General features: G+C 42.9%; 1 protein-coding gene across 2 annotated transcripts in view; it reads right to left on the bottom strand.

Moving 5' to 3' along the window:
* CNTN5 (contactin 5) overlaps nucleotides 1-25,654 on the bottom strand; it is a 970,129-nt gene that overhangs the window by 328,423 nt on the left and 616,052 nt on the right. For both annotated transcript variants that reach the window (XM_043529333.1, XM_037889811.2), the window contains 2 exons: nucleotides 10,502-10,625; nucleotides 8,606-8,781 (listed from right to left, as the gene is read on the bottom strand). In XM_043529333.1, the coding sequence (XP_043385268.1) occupies nucleotides 8,606-8,781; nucleotides 10,502-10,625 (300 nt within the window). The remainder of the gene's footprint in view (nucleotides 1-8,605; nucleotides 8,782-10,501; nucleotides 10,626-25,654) is intronic.

Here is a 25,654-nt window from a genome sequence, read left to right as displayed (position 1 = left end):
GTACGCTCGAATAAATTTGTTAGTCTCTAAGGTGCCGCAAGTCCTCCTTTTCTTTTTGCGAAAAAAGAAAATGTGCCTCATTAAACTCAGTTCTTAGGAGACGGTGAACTCTCTGATGAAGTGTCACAAGTATACTATGATGGAATATGCAGTAAGCAGGCTGTCTACCAATAAATTATTGATTTATTTATATGTGTCACTGTTGACTTCTTATTCTGAATATCAGCAGACAGCACTGTTAGCTCATCAGTTGAAAAAGGAAGCACGAATTATCGCTAATCAATATTTTTCTGTAGTCTAAATGAGAAAATAGGGGGTTTTTTTAGAAGAGAAATACAAAAAAGGCAGTGACAATCAGCAGAGTAAAATTGCAATTAAGAGTTGACTTAAGAATTTCTAAGACGGCCTCCCCCCGCCCTTTTTTGGGGGGGGATGAAGTTTTAAATACTGCAGATAAGATAGGCCTGCAAAAAACTGAATAATTTACGAAGAAGAAAAAAGGAAATTTTGTTTTACGGCCTTACAGTGAACATAAATTCTATGCTGTGGCAGATTAGCCACTGGGCAGATGGGGCCCATGCCCGGGGCCCAGGCCAACTGGGGGGCCCCCGGAAAAAATCCGCCGGGCCCAACCCCACTCTGTGCAGCAGCACTGGGTGGGGGAAGCCTCCCCCAGCATCCTGGGACCCCACTCTGTGGCAGCAGCTGCAGGATGGGGGAAGCACCCCCATTCCCCAGCAGCCCCGAACCTAGCAGAAACTGTGGGATGGGCAAACACCCCTCCCAGCAGTCTCTGACCCAACCCCATCCCCAGTGGAAGCCACGGGGCAGCAGGGTAAGCCCCCCAACCCCCAGGGCCCACCACCCATCCCTGGCAGAAGCTGTAGGATGGGGAAAGACCCCTCCCAGTGGTCCCCGACCTGACCCCATCCCCAGTAGAAGCCTCCAGGTAAAAAGCCCCCTCCCCTGCCCGTGCTCACCACCCATCCCTGGCAGAAGCTGTGGGGTGGCAGTAGAACTCCCCGCGCCTGATCCATTCTCCGGCAGAAGCTCCAGGTGAGCAGGGCGGAAGTGCCCCGACCCTGGTCCTCTGCAGAAGTGCAGGGGGTGGCAGGGGACGCCCCAGCACCTGGACTCCCACTGTGGCCCTGCAGGGGGTGGCAGGGGACGCCCCAGCACCTGGACTCCCACTGTGGCCCTGGAACTGGAGGAGCTCTCACTACCTGCAATGGCCTTAGGGCTGGGGGAGCTCTCACTTCCCACTGCAGCCCTGGGGCCATGGCGTGGGGACAGAGCTTCTCCAATCCTGGGGTCACAGTGGGGTAGGGTGGGGCAAAAAGGAGAAAAAGGGGTTGTGGGGCTGCAATGGGGTGATGGAATGGGGGGGACCCTGGGTGGAACAGGGGAAGGCCCCGAGGAAGGGACAGAAAGGGGTGGGACTGTGGGCGAGGTCGCAGGTGGAAGGGGCAGAATGGGGGCAGGGCCACAGGCAGAAGTAGGATGACCAGATGTCCCAATTTTATAGGGACAGTCCCGATTTTGGGGGCTTTTTCTTATATAGGTACCTATTACCCCCCACCACCTGTCCCAATTTTTTACACTTGCTATCTGGTCATCCTAGGCGGAAGGGGTGGGGAGGGACCCCCCACTTGCTTTGGCCCAGGACCCCCAGAAATCTTAATCTGCCTCTGATTTTATGGGTTGCAAAGTCAGCAAAAGTATATCTTTTGTTATAAGCAAAGCTACAGTACCCCATTCCAAAGCCTGGGCAAGGACAAGTGGTTACTTTGCATTAAGAGTGGCTAGAATTCACTCATTTGGAAACACTCTTTGCATTTTGTCAGTTTCACAACCAGTTCTAGTAACATCAAAGATAACTTACATTTGAATTGATGTAGCAATAACAAGAGCAGACAGGCAAACAAAGCTCTGTGTTCAGAATTATTGTTAACCTTTTATTTGTAAATCCTCAATTAGATTATGCATTTGCATCCACATAAGCCAGTAGAAGTCAAGGGAATCAGATTAGTATTGTAAATTCTGCTCTACTGGAATAGATTTATACTACATAAAGTTATATCATAAAACTTTTACAGACTATTATTAAGTAAGTTCCTTCTCCCAAAGGGATTTTATAGAAAAAAAAATACTTCATTACAACTACTAGCTGGTCATCAAAGTTTAGGTTTGTGCTCACAACATCTGCCACAGTAGCAGACTGCCAGGGTTTTCTGAAAGTAGAGGCCTTGTGTCCTCCTTTGGCACACAAGATGTTTCTCCACACTGAAAAACACAGGTTCAAATCATAACCTGTTCCACTCATGGAAATTTGGACTAACTCCATTGAATTAAGAAACTGTAAAGCTGTGCCAGGCCGAGGATGATTTTTGCATTGAGCTAGCCACATTCAGTCCAGCTAATTTCATTAATTTTAACTGTGCAACACACACTTCTCAAGTACTCCAACTTTGAAGATACCAACTAAGTTTTTCAGAGTCCAATTTTTGGTTTCGGAGAGGACTGTGGTTTAACTATGCATGCACAGGGAGGTGACATCATGGTGCTTGTAATGTTGCATTGGTGTTGAATCGCATAACAATGACCGCAGCAACTTTGTGCATAACTTGGTTGTCCATAATTGGAGGCTATTGTAACATATGAACCCTTCAGTTTTGTTAGCTTTCTCGATGTTTTTTATGTGTATGCTACAGCATGTGCTTTTTTCTGCACTGCTGCTTGAAGGACTCCTTTAAACTGTCTATGCTGCTTTTTTGGAGCTATGCACCGTTGTTCTACTGAATTGAAAGAGCAAGTCTAGTTAGCTACAAGCTGCAAAAAGTTAATTAATTGCCCAAATCATGCAGACCGTGCACCTCAAGCAATTACATGACCTTATTTCTGTAAATCTCCCTGTAAGGTGTGATTGATTTCTAGGTTTCTAGAACACATGGTTTGGGGGAAACAAGAGGAAGTGAATGCCACTATGCAAACTCCAGAGCTCATTGGCTCAAACGTCTTGGTATGTCATGGTGGTTTTAGACCAGCTTTCAGATCATTATGGTCAAATTGCTGGGCTTTGACGCATTAACTACAGGCTAGGTCCTATCTTGCCAAAATTCTTTTTGAATACTTTGCTGCCAGTCTTATCAAACATAACTATGAAAAGTGATCCCATCTCTAATGAATCCTCTTTCCCTAGAAACCTACCTCAGCTAGACTGAGTTTGTAAACTGCAAACTGATCTTCGGCTACAACTGTATGTTTAGACAAGATCTTAGAAAACTAAGTTTCAGTTCAACAACGTGAACATTCACACACAGCAATGGCCTGCATCATGGCTTCCAGTTTTAGGCACAGCCATAGTATTGAGAGTGTCTTTGTTAGAATCTTGAACAATACACTTGTATCAAAAGATAAGATAAGTTTACGGAGGTGGTAAGATCTTTGAGTCGTGATGATCAGGCACTGGTAACCTAGGTAACTGGTAACTGGGCTGAAGCTGGTTGGGAGTGATAGGACTATATTGAAATTGTTCTGGATCCTTCCTTAAAGGCCCAGTTGATCATAGAATCATAGAATCATAGAATGATAGAATATCAGGGTTGGAAGGGACCCCAGAAGGTCATCTAGTCCAACCCCCTGCTCGAAGCAGGACCAAGTCCCAGTTAAATCATCCCAGCCAGGGCTTTGTCAAGCCTGACCTTAAAAACCTCTAAGGAAGGAGATTCTAGTTCATTCTGAACTGTGGCCATATGTGGTATTTCCAAGGGTTTGTTTTGGCACTGGTGCGCTCTAGGATATTTATACTGCCACAGGGGAGATATTTTTTTAAAGATGTACAGCCTGGCTCAGTATTATTAAACTGCTCTGAAGATGATAGCCTGCTGTAAATCAAGTTATCTTTAAATAACTGGGATCTTTTTTGCTTGATGGACTATAATACCAACAGTCAAAATTGGATCCAATTAAATCATAACTTTCCTAAAGATTATATTAATCCAGTCTTTCGATATTGACCCTTCGTTACCAGTACAGTGCTTTGGAATCCCTTGTGAACGAATGACACTACTGTACATAAAACCAAATTGCATTATATCCCAACGATGTAACCAACAAGTTAATGCATTTAAATGCAAGGGAAATGGGCATTACGTATAGCACTGAGATACAGATATTTTACTCAGGATATCTACATATGTAAAGCCCATGAAATTGTTTCACAAAGGCTCTGATTATGCTGTAGAGGATTTTTTTAAGGCATTAGGGATTAACTATCTGCAACATTTTGTTTTAAATACTAAAGACATTCTTTATACTGCAGTGTAAAGAGCACAAAAAAGCATCTATGACGCACATTACAAGTTATAACCCCTGGAATTCAGGTTTCCTAATGGCAACTGCTGATTATCGTTAGCTATAGTGGAACTACATTACTGGGCACTAACATTACTGGGCACTAACATTGCTACTACTATATACTGCAATTCCCCCAACAGCCCATGATGAAATTATTCTAACTTTTAAACTACTGCTGCGAGGAAGACTATATTCAGATCTAAATCAACTGAACACCCTGGAAAGCAGTGTGTTCTGATTTAGATATGAACTATCAATTTAGCAAGGTTGGCATATAAAGATGTTTTGAAGCTGGAAACAGCATGGAAAGACTTTATTCTTGATTCATTTTCTTTTTGATTTACTGACACAAATTTCTAACTGACACACAGAATCTGAACTTTTGATAGATTGCTATGAGCTTTCAGATTCTAAACTCAGCAGGATGTGTGAGAAGTTGGAGATGTCACATTATCAATTCAAAGCTCTTATCAGCATAATACAGCATAGTGACACCATTTTATATAGTGAATTGCTACATATTATTAAAAAATCACTGCATTATGGGAGAATAGTTGTCAGCCTGGACTATATTAGAAACGTGAAAGAAGTATTAAGAATTAGAAATGTGACAGAAGTATTAATCCTGCCTTGAGTTCAGGGACTGGACTAGATGATCTGTTGAAGTCCCTTCCAGTCCTACACTTCTATGATTCTATGATTCTATTCCAGACACATACTTCAAAGAGTGAAGAACTTTGTGTGAATTAAGATATATTTAAGACTAATAGCCATTATTTATTGAGTGCAACAGTGTGCTTGGTACTGTACAAAGGGAAGTTATAGGTCCTGCCCTCAAAGATACTACAGTCCAAGTAAACAAATAGACACAAGTAGACACACACACATAATTATAAACTAGGAGAGATTGTTGTCTTTGTTCTGGGTGGGAGGGAGGATGGTTTGCTATTTTTCTTATGAACAAAACCAACATGTCACTGTTGAGGGGATTAAGGTTGATGGGCCTCATGGAAGTGGTATGCTTATATAAAGAGAAGGCAGAAGCATGGTCACCAAGACAGGAAACAAGTTCTAGTTGTAGAGGATGGCCTATAAGGAAACACAAGCAAAAACGGGAAACTGATGTAGAGGGAGTGGTTAGATCTGAAGGAGCATAGAGCAGGAGAGAGAATAAGAGATTAGACCGCACATCATAACTGGAATTGCTGTTTGCTTCAGAGTTGCTCCCAAACTATTAAAAGATTAACATTTTACATTGGTGCAAGTGGAAATTCTGTTCCTTTCTTCTCTCTCCTCTCCTGCTGCCCCTCCCGCCCCCACCAGCACACTTCAGTTTGGTTACTATACATTCTTTTTGTTTCCTTCACCACTCTGCATCTTCTTTTATGGTGCTCTATTTGCTACCAACATCCTCCTTCCCTCCTATGAGATTTGCAGCCTTGCCCACCTTCACCTCTGGCCTCGTCAGCCAGCATTCTACTATTAACCTACCCTGTAGCAAGGTCTACTGCCACTCCAGAGCTAACCGTTTAAAATAATGGGTAGAAAACGCCTACAAGTAGCCATACGCTAGCAACTTCCACGTCTGCAAGTGCAAATGTGAATGCTGATCAAAAATTTCAAATACAAAACCCTCCTCCTATGTTCCAAGTGGAGATGGTGAATAATTCTGTCAGAATTAGTCAAAAGAGAACAAATTTTACTTTACTGTAGCCTTACAAAGGTATATTGGATCCTGAGTATGTTGCAACCGTCAGACACTAAAATTCCACACTGCCTTCTGTAACTCTGGCCCCATCCCCTGAGTAGCTTCTCTTGTTGCAGTTAGGGCCAGCTGACCTACATTTTAGTCATTTTTGTGAAGGAGACTCAAAACACCGTGTTTCAATGCCCTGAAACAACCCACATTTACCAGTCGTAATGTTCCATAGCCAAGAAATCATTTTACAATAGCTTTGTTATATACAAGGTGAGACCCAGCAGGATTTTCTCAGTGCTGAACTCAGGACTGAGTTCTAGAAATGCCTGATGAGATCACTGTAACATTTTAAGTGTAAGTACACTGTTCTGTAATATGGAGAATATATTTTGTACCTTTGTAGTCTTCTACATTTCAGTATAGAATTTTAACAGTGGCACAATTGGTGGAAATCTGCCTGTAAAATATATATTTCCCTACCCTCGCACAGAGACACAGTTCCACCACTTTATTAAGGAAATTAGTAATAACAACTGCAGCCATGCAATTTAACTAATTAACACCTCATGTTTCAGGGCCAGTAGGAGCTGGGAAATTGGGATCTACTGGATCTGGGGAAAAATTTTAGACAAAGAGTTTATTCACTGAAAAACAGAGTTTTGGTGGAACTGAAACAATTCATAAATTTGACATGAATTCACTTAATGGTTTTGGCTAACAATCCCCCCCTCCCATATTTTTGGGTCTTAGAAGCCATTCACTAAACAGCTGAAGGGGGAGAAGCCAGTACTCATGCTATGGCTGCCTCTTTTATATCTTTAGCTTAGTGGTTAAGGCACCATCTTGGGATGTGGAGACCTAGGCTTAATCCCCCCCTCTGCCTAAGGAGAAGGGATTTGAACTCAGGGCTTCTACATTGTAGGAAAATAGCCCAATCACTGGGTTATAGGATATTCTGGGACAGCTCTCTCTCATTCTCTCCTGTTGAAGCTATTCCACTTTGTTTAATTAGTCAGTGGAGTAAGCACTTGAACTTGGGTCTCCCACCTCCTAGGTGAGTGGCCTAATCACCAGCCTATAGAGTCATTCTCATGCTCTTTCCCTGGCCCAATGACAATCCAGTGTCATTATGAGTGACTGTGAATGACAATGAATTGTCATTCTCATTCTCACTTTCTTTTCCTGGTCCAATGAATATAGACTGGAGATTAGGGCATCAAACTGGGGGGAGGAGAACTCAGGTTCTGTTCTAATGCTTATTTAATTATTCATATGAAGTGGCACAGCTGCAGCCACAGGGACTGAGACAGCCTACACCAGAATATCATATAACCATGTGGTTAGATGCAAGTTAAAATTCCTTCTTCCCGTTAGGCAGAGGGGAGGATTGCACCCAGGACTCTCATACCCTAGGTAAGTGCAGTAACCGTTGGGCTAAACATTGTAAAGGAGCTGCTGCTGCTTGCCATTGCTGCTTCTTGTTTCATGCATCTATTTTTGAAAATGCCTGAAACTGATTTTTTAGATATACTGAAATTTTTCACAATTTTCAGACTTGGTTTGGATTGAACTGATTTTTTTTATTTTTTGTTTTCCAGAAGTGCCAGCAAATAAAAATACCAGATTTTTGCCCAGCTCTTACTCTTACTACATCCCGCTCTGTTACTAAATCCTTACATAATATGACTTGATGTGTCTCAGAATGGATGTTTGCCTTCCCGAGAAGCAACAAGGATAAGCCACTGCTGGAGGGAGGATACCTGAATCTGTGAAAAAATGTGCATGTCCTCAATGGCAACTAGTGGCTCATGAGAAAGCCCAATTTTTAAACAAGAATATTTTCTTAACAATCTACAGAATATTACTCTGAGTCACGAAATGGATTTCTCTCTTTATATCTTTTATAGATATAAATACGCACACATGCAATGACAAAGATCTATCTATCTATGCATAGATATTTGTCACTATATATAGATATATATATAAATTGCAGACAACACATTATTTTAGATGCTGGACCATTTAATTTTCCATTTTTACATTCACTAGTGATTTTTTCATTTATTTCATGATCATTCATTTAATTCCAATTTTCTGACATTAACATAATTCATTTTGTCACAGTTTCTTATAGCTGACTCTGTGTGTGTGTGTGCGCGCGCGCGTACACAAAGCTATAGTGATGGATAAAATGAATTTAGGTAATGTACACACAAAGCTCTGTATGATAAAATGAATTATGTGGTCATCAGAAAATTAGCATTACATGAAAAATATCACTGGAAAATGCAGAAACTGAAAATTAAATTTTACAGCAATTGTGTTTTTTTACAAGAGTTCTCTGGCTAGTCTCAGTCTCTTAAAAGTTATACAAGTAACAGCTCTCTCTCATAAAAAAGATAGTTTATTTCTAACCCTCCCATTTTGCATGGAATAATAAAAGTCTGTACATGATAATGCTATTTATATAGGGCATTTAAAAATTACAATACGGAAGCTTATTAAGCAGTGTAATAGTTGAATCCATGTTAAAATACTGTTACTCACATGCAAACTGAAGGGTGGCCTCTCTGCTCAAAATACTTCCAAACACATTGGTGGTTAAACATTGATATTGCCCAGAATCCTTTGCTTCATTGGGATTGTTGATGATAAAACTTCCTTCTATCAAACTGTAGCGGTAATCACTTTCAATATCAATTTCAGTTCCATTTCGTAGCCATCTTGGGAGAAAATGGGAGAAACTAGTTCAGCAATTGTCTGGAAAAGGACACTTCTGAAACCATGTAAAAGATGTAAATGAATCAAGATGATTATTATAGGCAGTGCTCATACCAATGTCTTTATTAAAGTTGCCAGATACTTCCCATGATAAGATCCTGTTTTCAATTGTTTGTAGCTTCGCCAAACTTTAACAGTTTGAGCTGATTGTTTTGTTTTGTTTTTTGAAACTTTCAGCTAAAACAGTTTAGACATTTCTGAGAACCAGGGTAGGGGAACATACATTGTTTTGAAAATATGAAAAAATACAGAAAGCCTTTGACAAGGTCCCTCCCCAAAAGCTCTTAAGCAAAGTAAGGTGACATGGGATAAAAGGGAAGGTCCTCTCATGGATTGGTAACCAGAACTGTGTGCAATATTCAAGGTATTATCTATCCCTTTCCTAATGGTTCCTAATATTCTGTTAACTATTTTACAGTGCCGCTGCACATAGAGCAGATGTTTTCAGAGAACTCTCCACAATGACTCCAAGGTCTCTTTCTTGAGTGGTAACAGCTAATTTTGACAAAGCCCTGGCTGGGACGATTTAGTTGGGGATTGGTCCTGCTCTGAGCAGGGGTTGGACTAGATGACCTCCCGAGGTCCCTTCCAACCCTGATAGTCTATGATTCTATGGAACTGAAAGCAGGGAGTCTGTCTCCCCTGTGCTTTGAATGACCCACCCTGGTGAGCCCAGGAGCCATAGACGAAGAAGCTGCTTGATTCAAATGCAGAGGGCACAAGAGCTGAACTTCTGGGAGAGGCAACAAGGGAAATTGACTGGGATGAGGAATCTGGGTTGCGGTGTGGGAGGGAGACTGAAATTGTTTAGGAGAGGAGACTAGGATTCAGGGACTAAGACTAGTACTTTGAGGAGCCAGTAGGTGGACAGGAGAGTTTGAGAGGGGGAGAAGGAGATCCCCCTGCTGAATGAACAAGGTGCGAGTACTAACTTTGGGGTGAGTGAGTTTGTTTGGCTGTTTGTGTTTTTCTTTCTCTTTCAGATTATTTCAGTTATTTTCAGTTATTTCAGTTACTGGATCAGCTGGGATTGTGTGTCTGCAGACTGTTTGAGCCTTTGTTCCCTGGATCATCCTTGACTATCTTTGATCAGCCTCAATCAGCCTTGAGAATCACCGCTCCCTGTGTGATTAACCCAGGAGAGAAGGCCTTAAAAGACAGAGGCTAAACGACCAAGGGGAGCTAGCGAACAGGGGAGTTTGTGAGGGAGTTGTAATATAATTGCTATGGTTAGGAAGTGCCCCATCGCCAGTGCCAATGCTCCTCCTACCTCCTCCACCTGCACCTGTATTCAGACAGACAACCTAACCATGGATGCCTCTACTCAGATCCTCATGTGGACTTGCAGAGACTGTGGCCTGCATTTCCCATTCACAGAAAGCCAGGCTGGGGGGACCATCCAGTGTGAAAGGTGCCTGCTGGTGGAATCTCTTAGGAAGCAAGGGGGCGTGGGGCTATAACTCCTGCCAGTTGCCTATTCCACTTGCCTCCTTAGAGTCCCCACTGGTCCCAGAGCCAAGGAACAGGGAAATTATGTTTGGGCCGCTGAGCCTTTCCATTACTTTGTTCCCCATCCTCATGCTGCTGTTCAGAAGGAGAGCACCATTCATTCTGGCCAAACATTCTGAAAGCTGCAAAAAATTCTCAACGAACTCACTGTACCTGTAAATAGGAGCAGGGTTTCCTCGTGCTTGGCAATTCAGAGACACTTTCTTCTCTTCAGAATCAGTAGGAAAAATCACATCATCCGGCTCTTGTACAAACACCGGCCCGTAATCAACACTTTCTGCAGAAACACAAGGGGTCCGAGTTTCAGAACTCTTAGTAAATGTTACCTTATCAGAGCTCTTATATACTCAGGTTATAATATCACACTGCATTGTATATGTTTTTTCCACAGACTGACCATCAAATGCCTCCAGATGCTGTGGGTTTAAAAACTAAAATATGGTAAGGAAATGCCACAGCAGTAAATTCAGAGACAACGGTACTTGAATATTGTTTCCTTAGAGATCTACTACATTTGTTTGTAAGGATAATAAATAATTTAAAGCATGGGGAAAGGTCATGTAACATTGCCCTTCTGCTGAGCAGCAGCAGATATTGGGACTTTATAGGTCAGCTTCCCATTGGATAAGAAATCAGTGACATGGACTCTGGGTATTTTCTTAGTGTAACTTGTTCTATTTACACTCTATATACCTATATACAGTTACATATACACATCTATATACAGTTCCCAGAAAGCAATTCTTCCCCAAGAGTCGACTTTAGTTAGAGATTAATTCAGAGAGCAAACTGGCTGCTTTCAACAGCTCCCCCCAAAGAGATTGTAGCATAGGCGCCGACTCGGTGGGTGCTCTGGGGCTGGAGCACCCATGGAAAAAAATAGTGGGTGCTCAACACCCACTGGTGGGCCCTGCTGATCAGCTCCACCCCTTTCCCTCCAGTGCCTCCCACCCACTGCTGATCAGCTGTTCAGAGTGGGGCAGGAGGTCCGGGGGGGGGGGGGGGGGGGAGATAGAGGAGCAGGAGCAGGAAGAGGCGGGGTGAGGGCAGGGCATGCTCGAGGGAGGGGCAGAACGGGGCAAGAAGAGGTGGGCTGGGGCGGAGCAGGAGTTGAAAGTGGCAGGGTGGGAAGAGGGGGAGCAGAGTGGGGTCTGGGGGATGGGGTGGACTGGGGGCAGGGCCTGGGGCATAGCAGGGGTCGAGCACCCCCAAGGAAATCAGAAAGTTGTTGCCTGTGGATTGTAGCACAAAATAAATACCACCACGTCCTTTATTTCAGGGCTGTAAAGTACTCTCACACTAAGGAAAAGAACTTGTAAAATTATTTGTAACAGCACCAGCTGGTGAGTCCTGCCACACCTGTGTGTATATTGAAATCTAAAATGTACATTTCCTCCCATGTCACCTGTGAATTTGGTCTATTAGTATATAAGCATTAGTATGACTGAACTGAGAGAACGGTATGCATTGAATCTATGGGCCAAATCTAGATGTGGTGTGTAGAAGGAGTGTAAATGTCAAATTATTATAATGTGTCTGATCATGTAAGTCTCAGCAAGTGTAATACAGGGTAGTAGAAGTAAAATACAGTGTAATTTATACCAACTTAGATTCCCTCCCAATTCTCTTAGACTCACCTCTGAATTTGGGACAGTGCCTGTAATTTAATTTGCAATTACTGGCCTAAGGATCTGGGGGCAAACATACACATTTTCCCTTTACACACAATGAAACACAGAGGAGCAGGGGTTCATCTATCACGGTTTTACAGTTTACAGTTCACATAATAAAACTTCTCCCAGGTTTGTCCAAAATCACCTGAGGAGCTTGGGGAGAGCATTTGGCATTCGGCTGTTTAAGTCAGCCTAATATATTTGTAGAAACACATGTTGGCAGTTGGCTTCTTATCACCCTCCTATCAGGGCAGGCTGCCAAACTAAAAATAAGCTACCCCAGGACTAGCTTTGTATGTGCACCTGAGAAAACACCTCACTTAGGCATTTCTGCTTGCTTTTGACATAAAAAAAATGGCCTAATTTGGTCACTTTTTGGAACCCACCCCTTTCTGGCCACAGGATCCCCTTTTGGCGAACTGCATTAAGTGAATTAAGGCACACAGAGCTGCACAGTTTGGGCTGGTCCATAATCCTAATGAACACTGTTTAAGTGATTCAGCTCACAATAGAAGCTGGTTTTAAAACAGGTGGACACTTGTACAAAAAAGCTGAAAATATTTTTTTTCTGGTTTTCAGTAATGGACATTTGTCAGATCATCTGACGTAGATAAACAAGTGAACGTAAACCATACAAATTTGCCTTCACTATTATAGAGCTCTCAGCATTTTAGAGCAAAGATTACACAGAACTATATATATGGAATAGGGGAGTGTGGTGACAAATGCACAAGAGAGACCAGACAGAGCAGAAAAAGAAAGAACAGTGACTTACTTCCTTTACAGGATCAAGAAATAAAATACCACTGTGCTCGTTACCAACCCCTTACTTAATACTGATGTATGATGGCAAGTTTTAAAAACAAATATCTAAATTTAAGAAGAGTGACAGATCCATGCATAGTTCAATAAAGCACTTATACTTCACCAGTAGTGACCTAATGTAACATTGAGTCTATAACATTAACATTTGCCAACTGTTATCACGAACACCTCCTGTCCTACATATAGGGAAAACAGCGGGTAATCTGAGGTAATATTGAGACAAGTATTGACAAATTATGATTTGATGGGGAAACAACCTTCTAATTCTATTCTAATGGTACTACCCTTTTAAAATTCCATATGGTAACTGCTGTGGCACTGCCCTTTATTGTAAATCCACTAATAATTTAGGACTACTTTAATGGGTGCGGGGTTACACAACCTGGGCATCATGACTTTCTATATTTCTAAATGGGAGGGTTATGCAGATAGACCGGGGGTGGGCAAACTACGGCCCGCGGGCCGGATCTGGCCTATCAGGGCTTTGGATCTGGCCCACGGGATTGCCCCCTGTGGTGCTGCAGGCCTCGCGCTGCTCTCAGAAGCGGGCGGCACCATGTCCCTGGAGCCCCGGGGTTGGGGGGGCAGAGGGTTCCGTGGGTTGCCCTTGCCTCCAGGCACCGCCCCCCACAGCTCCCAGCGGCCGGGAATGGGGAACTGCGGCCAATGGGAGCTTCGGGGGAGGTACCTGGAGGTGTGGCAAGGGCAGTACACGGAGCCCTGTGTCCCGTCTCCCCCCTGGGCCGCGCAGGGACGTGGTGCTGGTCACTTTCCGGAGCAGCGCGGTGTGGGGCCTGGGCAGGTAGGCAGGCAGGCAGGCAGCTTGCCCTGGTCCCGGTGCGTGCCGCTGCCACCCCAAGCCGCTTTAGGTAAGCGGCGCCAGGCTGCAGCCTGAACCCCTCCTGCACCCTAACTCCCTGCCCTAAGCCCCCAGCCGCACCCCTCCTGGACCCCAACCCCCTGCACTGAGTCCCCTGCTGCACCCCTCCTGTACCCTAACTCCCTGCCCTGAGCCCCCTGTTGCACCCCCGCACCCTTCCTGCACCCCAAACCCCTGCCCTGAGCTCCCTCCCGCAGTCCGCACCCCTCCTGCTCCCCTGCCCTGAGCCCCTTCCTGCACTCTGCACCCCTCCTGCACCCCAACCCCCTTCCCTGAGCCCCCTCATACACCCCGCACCCCTCCTCTGCCCCCATCCCTTGCCCTGAGCCCCTTTCCTGCACACTGCAACCCCTCCCACACCCCGCACTCCTTTCCGCACCCGAACCCCCTGCCCCGGCCCTGCATACAATTTCCCCACCCAGATGTGGCCCTCGGCCCAAAAAGTTTGCCCACCCCTGAGATAGACAGTAGAAGAATTCTGGTAGTAGGGGTCCTAATATACCAAAAGGGATCCTAAGGTATGAAAAAAGGATGAGGATCACAGGAATCGTTCACTGGTTGACCGTTTTGTCAGACAAATGTTGATGTCATATAGTTGATTCTCTCTAGAAATTGCACTCTATTAAGATCTGTGTGTCTTTTCGTTTATTCAGTTCTTTCCATATTAGGAAAAGGCCAAACAAAAGCTTCAGTAGAACCTCAGGGTTATGAACTGACTAGTCATCCACAGACCTCATCTGGAACTGTAAGTACGCGATCAGGCAGCAGCAGAGACAAAAAAAAAAAAAAAGGCAAATACAGTACAATACTGTGCTAAACGTAAGCTACTAAAAAAATTAAGAAAAAGCACAGCGTTTTTCTTCAGAAATTTGTAAAGTTTCAAAGCTGCATTAAGTCAACGTTCAGTTGTAAACTTTTGAAAGAACCGCCAGAATGTTTTGTTCAGAGTAACGAACATTTCAGAGTTAGAAACAACCTCCATTCCCAAGGTGTTCCTAACTCTGAGGTTCTACTGTAGTTATCCTTACAATCTTTTTTTAATAAAGATGTGTTTACATATGTTGAAATGAATCAAAAGCTTATTGCTAGTTTAATGTAGAAAATCTAAAAAATAAAAGATATAACTTCAGATACTTGTATTTCTACGAACACAAGATTAAAACTAGCTCAGCAATGTGTGGAGCAAACAAGCCAGAGTAGGTGCAATTGACAATCCCCAGTTTCCATTTCTTTCAGGTTTTTTCCCCTCTGTGCTTACAGTAGCATAGTATCTTAATGCCATTGTCTATGTCAACCCACTGCTGCAAAACAATTTAAGGGTCTGGTTGATCCTGCAAATAGTTACTTCAGCTTGTTTGTTTTAAAGTCATATATAGACACATGGCTTCAATGCAATTTATGTACAGGAGTTTTTCAGATCAGGCCATGATTCTATATTTCTTCAATAAACAATAAGCTAGTGTTGTGACATTTATATTATACAAGTTATTTAATATCCTGTACTAACAGCCTAAGTCAGCACCAGCTTTTTCTCACAATCAAAAGATTCACTAGGTAATCCATCCTTTAAGCAAGCTAAAAATGCTAATAAAAGTGACCTTCAGTTGTTTCTTGCAATTCAGCTGCATGCCAAGATACACTACTAGAATAAGAAATTGATGAGACTGGAGTTTAGCAAAAAGGAAGGGTGGTTTATAAAAATCAAGCCATGATTTCAACTCGAGGTGCTATCTTATCCAAATCTTCAGACTTGGTGGTGTGGTCGGCTGAGTGTTCAAGTGTATTTGCAGTACCTTGGGATAGTGGGAAGAAAAGAAAAAATTGTAGCATTTACTATGGAGTATTTTGTTACCGATACTACATCCATTAGCTAAATCAATGCCCAAAACAGCCTGATGCCAGGATGAGTTTGCCAGGTCTGAGTGGCTAATAAGATGGTGTGATGTGCCTGTGTTTTTCCAGCAGTGAGGGGGAAAGTGAAAGTCAGCATCAGAGACAGAAAATGCAGCTTCTATGTTTCCTCTCCCCCTTTTGTGTGTGTTTGCCTTGTTTTCCTAAGAAACAGGATCAGACTTTAACAGCAACAGCAATAACTACAGCTCCAGCTCATTTCAACTAATGTATTCTCTTTTCCCCGCAAAAAAACAGTTATCTTTGATACCAATTAAGAGATGCTGTTACTGTTTTCCCTTCTTTTTTGGATATTAATGAAAGGATTGTTCATGATGTGTTAGCCATGGTACTAAGCAGGCGCAGGTCTCTGTTTACCAACACCTGAATCTTGTTTAAACTGTTTAACATCGAATAGTGACTGGGTTATGTTAGCACCTGTGCCCCATGTGGTCCATCTAAATTAATACAACAGGACCTGCTGTAGCTCCCACCCCTGGGAAAGGACAGGGTGAAGAACCCCATGAGAAGCAGAGGCTGAGGGGAGCTGAACTGAGGGGTACTGAACTGCTAGGGGTGGGGCAGAATTCATTGCTGGGCAAGGGATGGGCCGATGTGGGGCTGAAAGCTCCTGCAGCTGGGCCCAAAATCAACTTTCCCAATAAAATTAGGAGAGCAGGCAACACTAATTGTCTCACACAAACCCTGGGGAAGGGCAGGGGGAATTCAAAAATCAGAACAAAACAAAACACGCACAATATCTTCTAAAATTGAAATCTTGGTTTGGGAGGGGGTGGTAATCTCTGGATTTTTGGTGGCCCATCTTATAATTTGTGATCTGTTAAGGGTGGCAGTACTGATACAATGAGATTTCCTAGCACACAATCCTGCACCTACACACCGTCCCAATGAAGTCAGAGTGAGGGCGCAATAGGCGCCGACTCCGTGGGTGCTTCAGCCCTGGAGCACCCACGGAAAAAAATTAGCGAGTGCTTAGCACCCACAGGCAATCTTCCTATCAGCTCCCCCCTCCCTCCCAGCGCTTCCCATCTTCCAGGTGCCCCGTCAGTCAACTCCTCCTCCTCCCTCCCAACCCCACCCGCTCACTGTAATCAGCTGTTTCATGGCATGCAGGAGGCACGATGAGGAGTGGGGATGGGATGTGCTCGGGGGAGGGGTCGGCACTGGGTGGGAAGAGACAGGGCAGGGGTTTTTTGTCCTTCATGAGTGGAAATGACATCGACTTATTTTCCGTGAGTAAGGCTGTGGCGAAAGAGAACGACGTGTGAGTGGCAGTCCTTTCTGCAGGAAGTGCATAAGTATCTCAGTGCTGAGAAAGGGATTACAATCTGTGCCTGCTCAGTCTGCCACTATTTACGTCTCAGCCTCTGTGCCTCAAAATCCATCGGCGGTTGATCTCAGTGGGTAACCCCATTGTTGACTATTGCTTTCCAGCATGGTCTTGATTGGTGCTACCGCATGGTTAGTGACACAGACCTACATGGAGCACGTAGTGACAGTGATCAACGTAGTGATTCTATCATCAGTGGCCACCAGCCAGCAATGCAAATGAAGCTGAGTTAATATGTCCTCCTGCTGGTATATAGCCTATCCCCTGGCAAGACCCTTGCAGTACCTCCTGAGTGGTACCAACGGGTAACTGGGTCCTTACATGCCCAGGCAAATTCTTCAAGGGATCTTGGAGCAGGATGGGGCCCCAGAGGCATACTGAACAGGCCTACCAGTGTGCGGTACACACACTGCCACTCACTGACCCATGCTCCCAGCTATTGGTTTGATAGTGAAGAGCTCAACAGTTTCTATGGTGGACAAAAGTCTGGCACACTACAATGGCGTAGCAAGCAGATGTAGACATGGCAGTCGTCTACTACAATGGCATAGCAAGCAGATGTAGACGAAGCAGTTGTCTACTACCATAGGAGGCACACAGATTGATTCCACATCAATGGCCACAGACTGCACCCTAACTGCTGCCAGCTGTCTTGTGAATGGATGCTACTGGAGCACAGGTGACCAGCTAAGAGAGTGTGAATGGTGCAACGGAAGCCATCACCACTAGAAACAATTAATGCATATATTCTGATGACGGAGGAAAGTTTTACAGTGATACATTGACTAATGCTCACAGCATTCCTAGTGATCCTCTGGAAAACAGACATTTATAAAAAACAGATGTTTAAAAAATTGCCCAATAACAAACAGCAAATAAGTGACAGCTGCAACGATAGGACAAGGAATTCTGGCTGTCAGACCCTGGCCTAAGCCTTTAGACCATTCTGCATTTTTGGGAAGACGGCATCTTCCTGTAAAACATGAACCTCTGAGTGATGAAAAGGAAAGATGTGAACAAATTGGAGAAAGTCCAGAGGAAAGCAACAAAAATGATTAAAGGTCTAGAAAACATGACTGTGAGAGAAGACTGAAAAAACAGGGTTTGTTTAGTCTGAAGAAGAGAAGACTGAGAGGGGACCTGATAACAGTTCAAGTATATAAAACGTTGTACTTCTGAGGACAGGACAGGAAACAATGGGCTTACATTGCAGCAAGGGAGGTTTAGGTTGGACACTAGGAAAAACTTCTTAACTGTCACAGTAGTTAAGCAATGGAACAAATTGCCTAGAGAGGTTGTGGAATGCCAGTCATTGGAGGTTTTTAAGAACACGTTAGACAAACACCTGTAAGAAATAGTCTAGTTATTACATAGTTCTGCCTTGAGTACAGGGGCTGGATTAGATGACCTCTCAAGATCCTCTCCAGTCCTACACTTCTATAATTCTATAGCTTGATCACATAATTAAATCAGTGTCTTAGTCCCGCAAGGAAGCAAAGTTACAAGGTTAGATTTGAATCAGGGTGTCTGCCAAGTGACAACAGAAGAGCCTGATCATGCAAATACTTATGCACATCAGTAGCTTTGAACACGTGAGTAGCACCATAGAAGTAAATGGGGTTATTCACATAGTTTAAGTGTGTTTCAGAGCCCTAAGCATTTCAAAGAGATATAGCAAATAAGCAGGTGAAAATAAGATGACTAGGAAAAGTTTAACAACAATACTTTTATTCTAAGGGGCATTACTTACTGGTACATTTACTACTTGCTTTAGAAAAAACTTAAGTGGGAACAGAGGATTTGCTGTACCAAATTATATAATTATTTTGGAACCCTGGCTATGGCGAAAAACTGCTGTTCCAGGGAAAAAATGAAATGTCCTCTGAAATCGCACCTGATTATGCAATGCTGCAAACGGTGTGTATGATGAGCAGTAGAAGGGGTATATGTTTCACAATCCATGCAGAGGATCAGTTTATGCCATGTAGCATAATATTTGATTACACCTATTATACACCTATTATTTGAACATCCATAATTACAAATGTTCTTAAAGGAGAAATTATCTAGCTTCTTTTTTGGGGGGGAGGGGGGGAGAGGGGAGGGGGAAGGGGGAGGTGAAAGCTGGCCACCATGAGGACTCAGCAGTGGTGTGCCATGATATGTTTAGTCAGGCATGCAACTGTACGCTTGCATGGAAAACTGAATCCTCCATGCAGTGTGACCTCACATGTATGGTGCATGCACAGTCACACTGTACATAGAACACCATTTTGTTTGTTCATTTACAGGCTGTCTGTAAATGTCTCATGGGCACTGTCTTGTGGGCACAGCTGGTCTGGGGGGCATGCAATGCATGATTTGCATACAATGACAGCACACTACTGGCACTCAGTCAGCTCAAAATTGATATGTTGTGAACAAAATTAATCAAGGAACCAAAAGACATGGAGAAGAAACTCCTGAATTGCTTATACAGCAAGGGTGGAACCTGAGTAGCAAATGGGGGGAACTGCAATTGCTCGCTTACAAGCATAAATTCAATCTAGTTGGTGTTACTGAAACCTGCTGGTACGATTCACACTAGTGGAATGTTAATTCATGGTTATAACCTATTAAGGAAAGATAGAGTGGACACAAGGGGAGGGGGGAGTGGCACGCTGTCAAAAATAGCATTACCTGTTTCACTGACAACTCAGAAGAAAGTGATCTTGCATGTTAATGGATCAATATCGTAACAGATAAAACACAAAATGAGGTATTAGTTGATGTCTGTTACAGACCACCAAAACATAATAGGGGACAGGATGGTCACGTCCTTATGCACCTATTTAATAATGTGTAGGGGAAAAACCTGCATTATCATGTGGGATTTCAATTTGAGTGACATGCTGGAAGTCTCATGCTGCCAGTATTAAAACATCCTTGCAATTTCTAAAATATTATAGATGGCAATTTCCTTACTCAGAAAGTGTTACAGCCAACATAGGGGAATTCTTTATTAGTACGGTAAAGATAAACTGATCACAGAATTACAAATTAATGGTATCTTAGGTACAAGTGATCATTACTTGATCACTTTCATAATGTGTAAACAGAATAAAGTCTAGACCAGTAATAAGTGCTTTAATAGGGCCAATATCACAAAACTGAAAACAATTATGAGCCAAATCAGCTGGGAGGAAGAATTTAATCAGAAAAATGTGAGTGAAAACTGAAATAATTTAAGAACATCTCACTAGATGACGAAACCCCATAATCCCACAACTGAGGAAGAAGGCTGTGCTAGTTAAATAAAATAAAACGTGGTTTACAGGGGAAGTGAAGGCAGATACACTATATGACAAATGGAAGAAAGGAGAAGTTGATAGTAATGAACTGAAATCAGAAGTTAGGAATTGTAGAAAATTGATAAGGGAATCAAAAGGAAAGATGATAAATCTATGGCCAGCAGAATTAAAGAGAATAAGGAGTTTTTAAAAATTATATTAGGAATAATAATGGTGAAAAAAAACAGAAGTGTTCAAGAAAAAAATCTGTTCTGTATTTGTGCAGAAAAAAGAGATTATAGATATGGTGATGATGAACTCTTTACATTCCACTAGTATCTCTGGAGGATGTTAAACAGAAGCTACTAAACTGAAACATTTTAGAATTATCACATCCAGATAACTTAAGATAAGAGCATTAAAAAGAGCTGGCTGAGGAGCTTTCTGGACCATTATTGTGGATTTTTAATAACCCAGTGTTTTCCCCAAGCATTGAAATTAGGGTGGGCAGGGTGTTCAAAAATGTGTGTGTGTACTGATGAGGGGTGAGACTGTTAGGGTGAAGGTGAGCTGTAAAGCACGATAGTAAAAACTGAAAAATGTTTTCCAACCATTTTATTAGATTTAACTCATGTTTTTAAATCATCACACAAATTAAAGTGGGCTACTCAAGCCTACTATGAAACACTATCTACATCCTTCTTGGTTTCTTGTTATATTTTTGCACAAACTCTGTTACTGAACTTCTCGAATGCAGTGCATTCATTTTTGGTGGCTTCTCATGTGTCTGGTACTTCCAGTCCTTCATGATATGCTCGTCATCATGCAGAAGGCGACTTCTTTCAGAACACAAAATTCTATTCAGTGAGGAAAAAGAATGCTCAACTGTAGATGTTGTGACTAGGACTAGAAAGAAATGAATTCCTACTTCTTTTATCCCAGGAAACATAGTACAAAAATTGGGTCGAACCACTAATGATAATAAAGAAGTTGACGACAAATATTCATTTATTTTATGATATTCCACTCTGTGTTCAAATTCTCTGTTCTGATCACATGGCAGCCCCATTGCAGGTAGTGCCTCACTCCACTCAACTGTCAGTGTTTTATAAAACAGACATCTGTAAAAGCTACATAGAGGTTGATAGAATCCAGAAGTTGCTGTTGTCGAGATATAAGAATCAAGTCTGTGTACTTTACCTTTTCATCTGATTTAACAAACGCTTCTTGTCCTTTTCATTTAAGGAGTCAATTTAATTGGTCAACTTCTGAACTGAAGACTTTGCTTCTTCCAGTACATTTTCAATGGATCTCTCTGATTGATCCAAGTTTTGTCCATTGCTGGACAAAGATCTACTACTGTTGTAGCAGATACCTGGATGGCATTGTTTAATGACCCAAGTGGTTTCAACAGTAGACTTAGAAGAGAGAATGGCGATTGTCTTCTCTGAATGTAGTAGCAAAAGTAGTCCACCAGCCTCACTAATTAGATCCAACCCATCTTTGTAGATACTTTCCAAAGCCAATAATAATGGTTGCAGTAATTTTAAGACAATAGCCAGTGGGTTTTCTCAGGTTGGACTAATTTGAACTTAAGTCCCAGTGTATCTTGTACATTTTCCAAGATGTTCAGTCTTTTTGAACACTTGCTGAAAAAAGAGCATACTGAAGACATTAAATTTATAGCTTTTTAAATGCCTTTTGAAGATTCTGAAGCTTGTACTAGTGCTAGTTGGAGTAGATGGCCTCTGCAGTGTGCACAGGAGAGTTTAGAGTTACACTTTTCTCCGAGCAAAGCTTGTACTCCACTATGTCTTCTGGAGAAGTTTGCAGCTCTATCAAATGCACAAGCAGCCATCTCCTTGGGGTTCAATTTACAAGCATTTAACTCTAAGATGTGCACGGTCAGAGATGCAGCCGATGTGTCTTCTATAACCTGAACATCTAGAAATTAATCTACTGTCCTAACACTGACATCAAGATAATGTATGCAGTGACTTAATACTTGACACCCATTTGCATCGGTCCATTTATCAGTCATGTATGCACATTTTCTGAATGTGGTGAGAGTTCTCTTTTTCAACTGCTGAGTCTTTCACTGTTGCACTGCATGCTTCTAACCAGCCAGTTGAGTTTCCTGCAGAAAGATAGTGAGTATTTGCTGGTCTTGGTCAGAACCAGTGTCCAACTTCAGGATTAACAAATGACAATGCACTTAACATTGGCTTCCAGGTTGTAGTGTGTGGTATCTCTTGTTTAAAGAGACAGTATAAGGGGACAATGTTTCTTTGAATAAACTGTGTTGTGTGTCTCCAGCATTTTAACCGCCTGGTTAAGAACAGGAGTACTTGTGGCACCTTAGAGACTAACAAATTTATTTGAGCATAAGCTTTTGTGGGCTACAGCCCACTTCATTGGATGCATAGAATGGAACATATAGTAAGAAGATATACACACACACGCACAGATAAGTTGGAAGTTACCAAACAAACTGTGAGAGGCTAATGAGTTAAGATGAGCTATTATCAGCAGGAGAAAAAAACTTGTGGTGATAATCAAGATGGCCCATTTAGGCAGGTGACAAGAAGGTGTGAGGATACTTAATTTAAGGAAATAGATTCAATATGTGTAATGATCCAGCCACTCCCAGTCTCTATTCAAATCCAAGTTAATAGTATCTAGTTTGCATATTAATTCAAGCTCAGCAGTTTCTCGTTGGAGTCTGTTTTTGAAGCTTTTCTGTTGCAAAATTGCCACCCTTAAATCTTTTACTGAGTGGCCAGAGAGGTTGAAGTGTTCTCCTACTGGTTTTTGAATGTTTTGATTCCTGATGTCAGATTTGTGTCCATTTATTCTTTTACATAGAGGCTGTCCGGTTTGTCCAATGTACATGGCAGAGGGGCATTGCTGGCACATGATGGCATATATCATATTGGTAGATGCGCAGGTGAATGAGCCCCTGATAGCGTGGCTAATGTGATTAAGTCCTATGATGGTGTCACTTGAATAAATATGTGGACAGAGTTGGCATCGGGCGTTGTTGCAAGGATAGGATCCTGGGTTGGTGTTTTTGTTGTGTGGTGTGTAGTTGTTGGTGAGTATTTGCTTCAGGTTGGGGGAATGTCTGTAAGTGAGGACTGGTCTGTCTCCCAAGATCTGTGAGAGTGAGGGATCATTTTTCAGGATAGTTTGTAAATCTTTGATGATGCGCTGGAGAGATTTTAGTTGGGGGCTGAAGGTAACGGCTAGTGGTGTTCTGTTATTTTCTTTGTTGGGCCTGTCCTGTAGTAGGTGACTTCTGCGTACTCTTCTGGCTCTGTCAATCTGTTTTTTCACGTCAGCAGGTGGGTATTGTAGTTGTAAGAATGCTTGATAGAGATCTTGTAGGTGTTTGTCTCTGTCTGAGGGATTGGAGCAAATGCAGTTGTATCTTAGAGCTTGGATGTAGACAATGGATCATGTCATGTGGTCTGGATGGAAGCTGGAGGCATGTAGGTAAGTATAGCGGTCTGTAGCTTTCCGGTATAGGGTGGTGTTTATGTGACTATCGCTTATTAGTACAGTAGTGTCCAGGAAATGGACCACTTGTGTGGATTGGTCTAGGCTGAGGTTGATGGTGGGATGGAAATTATTGAAATCATGGTGGAATTCCTCAAGGGCTTCTCTTCCATGGGTCCAGATGAAGGTGTCATCAATGTAGTGCAAGTGGAGTAGGGATGTTAGGGGACGAGAGCTAAGGAAGCGTTGTTCTAAGTCAGCCATAAAAATGTTGACATACTGTGGGGCCATGCGAGTACCCATAGCAGTGCCGCTGACTTGAAGATATACATTGTCCACAAATGTGAAATAGTTGTGGGTGAGGACAAAGTCAAAGGTCAGCCACCAGGTTTGCCGTGACATTAATCGGGGATACTGTTCCTGATGGCTTGTAGTCCATGTTAGTGTGGAATGTTGGTGTAGAGGGCTTCTACATCCATGGTGGCCAGGAGGGTGTTTTCTGGAAGATCACTGCTAGATTGTAGTTTCCTCAGCAAGTCAGTGGTGTCTCGAAGATAGCTGGGAGTGCTGGTAGCGTAGGGCCTGAGGAGGGAGTCTACATAACCAGACAATCCTGCTGTCAAGGTGCCAATGCCTGAGATGATGGGGCGTCCAGGATTCCCAGGTTTATGGATCTTGGGAAGCAGATGGAATACCCCTGGTTGGAGTTCTAGGCATGTGTCTGCACAGATCTGTTCCTGTGCTTTTTCAGGGAGTTTCTTGAGCAAATGCTGTAGTTTCTTTTGGTAATCCTCAGTGGGATCAGAGGATAATGGCCTGTAGAATGTGGAATTAGAGAGCTGCCTAGCAGCCTCTTGTTCATATTCCAACTTATTCATGATGACGACAGCACCTCCTTTGTCAGCCTTTTTGATTATGATGTCAGAGTTGTTCCTGAGGCTGTGGATGGCATTGTGTTCAGCACGGCTGAGGTTATGGGGCAAGTGATGCTGCTTTTCCACAATTTCAGCCTGTGCACATCGATGGAAGCAATCTATGTAGAAGTCCAGTCTGTTGTTTTGACCTTCAGGAGGAGCTTGGAAAAGAGAGGACTAAGAGGGGATATGACTTGACTGGTGTGGAGAAAGTGAATAAGCTCCTTCACATAACACAAGAACTAGGGGTCACCCAATGAAATTAATAGGTAGCAGGTTTAAAACCAACAAAAGGAAGTACTTCTTCACACAACACACAGACAACCTGTGGAACTTTTTGCCAGGGGATGTTGTGAAGGCCAAAACTATAACTGGGTTCAAAAAAGAACTAGATAAGTTCATGGCGGATAGGTCCATCAATGACTATTAGCCAGGATGGGCAGGGATGCAACACCATGCTCTGAAACCCTCTGCTTGCCAGAAGCTGGGAATGGATGGATCACTGAATAATTGCCCTGTTCTGTTAATTCCCTTTGAAGCACCTGACATTAGCCACTGTCAGAAGACAGGATACTGGGCTCGACGGACCATTGGTCTGACCCAATATGGCTATTCTTATGTTCTCACATAAAAAATAATTATAATAAAAATGTTTAGAACAGAAACTCCCTAAGATAGCAACCTCTTGAGATACCAACAATGTGAGATAATGACCCTGGCAAATAATGTGTTTTTAAAATCGTGGCCTACTAGGAAATGTATATTTATATACGTTTCTCCGTCATAAATCTAGCATTCTGGAGCAAAGTCACTAAAACGTAGTCCAACAAACAAATGTTCCTTTAACATGCCCCTCCCTACTCCCTCTACTGCACCCCACTCATAGTTGTTGTCCTTGGTCAGTGAAGACCCAGAGTTCAGTGGTGCTTTTGCATGAGTTCATCTCCCACCCTGGGGGGCTGCAGAGGAGAAGGCACCTTGCTTGTTCCTCCAGTTGCTTGCCACT

The sequence above is a fragment of the Chelonia mydas genome, chromosome 1 (assembly GCF_015237465.2).
Source record: "Chelonia mydas isolate rCheMyd1 chromosome 1, rCheMyd1.pri.v2, whole genome shotgun sequence".
In the NCBI taxonomy this organism is placed as follows: Eukaryota; Metazoa; Chordata; order Testudines; family Cheloniidae; genus Chelonia; species Chelonia mydas.
The sequence above is the reverse complement of the archived record's forward strand: the minus strand, read 5'-3'. Positions and strand labels throughout refer to the sequence as shown.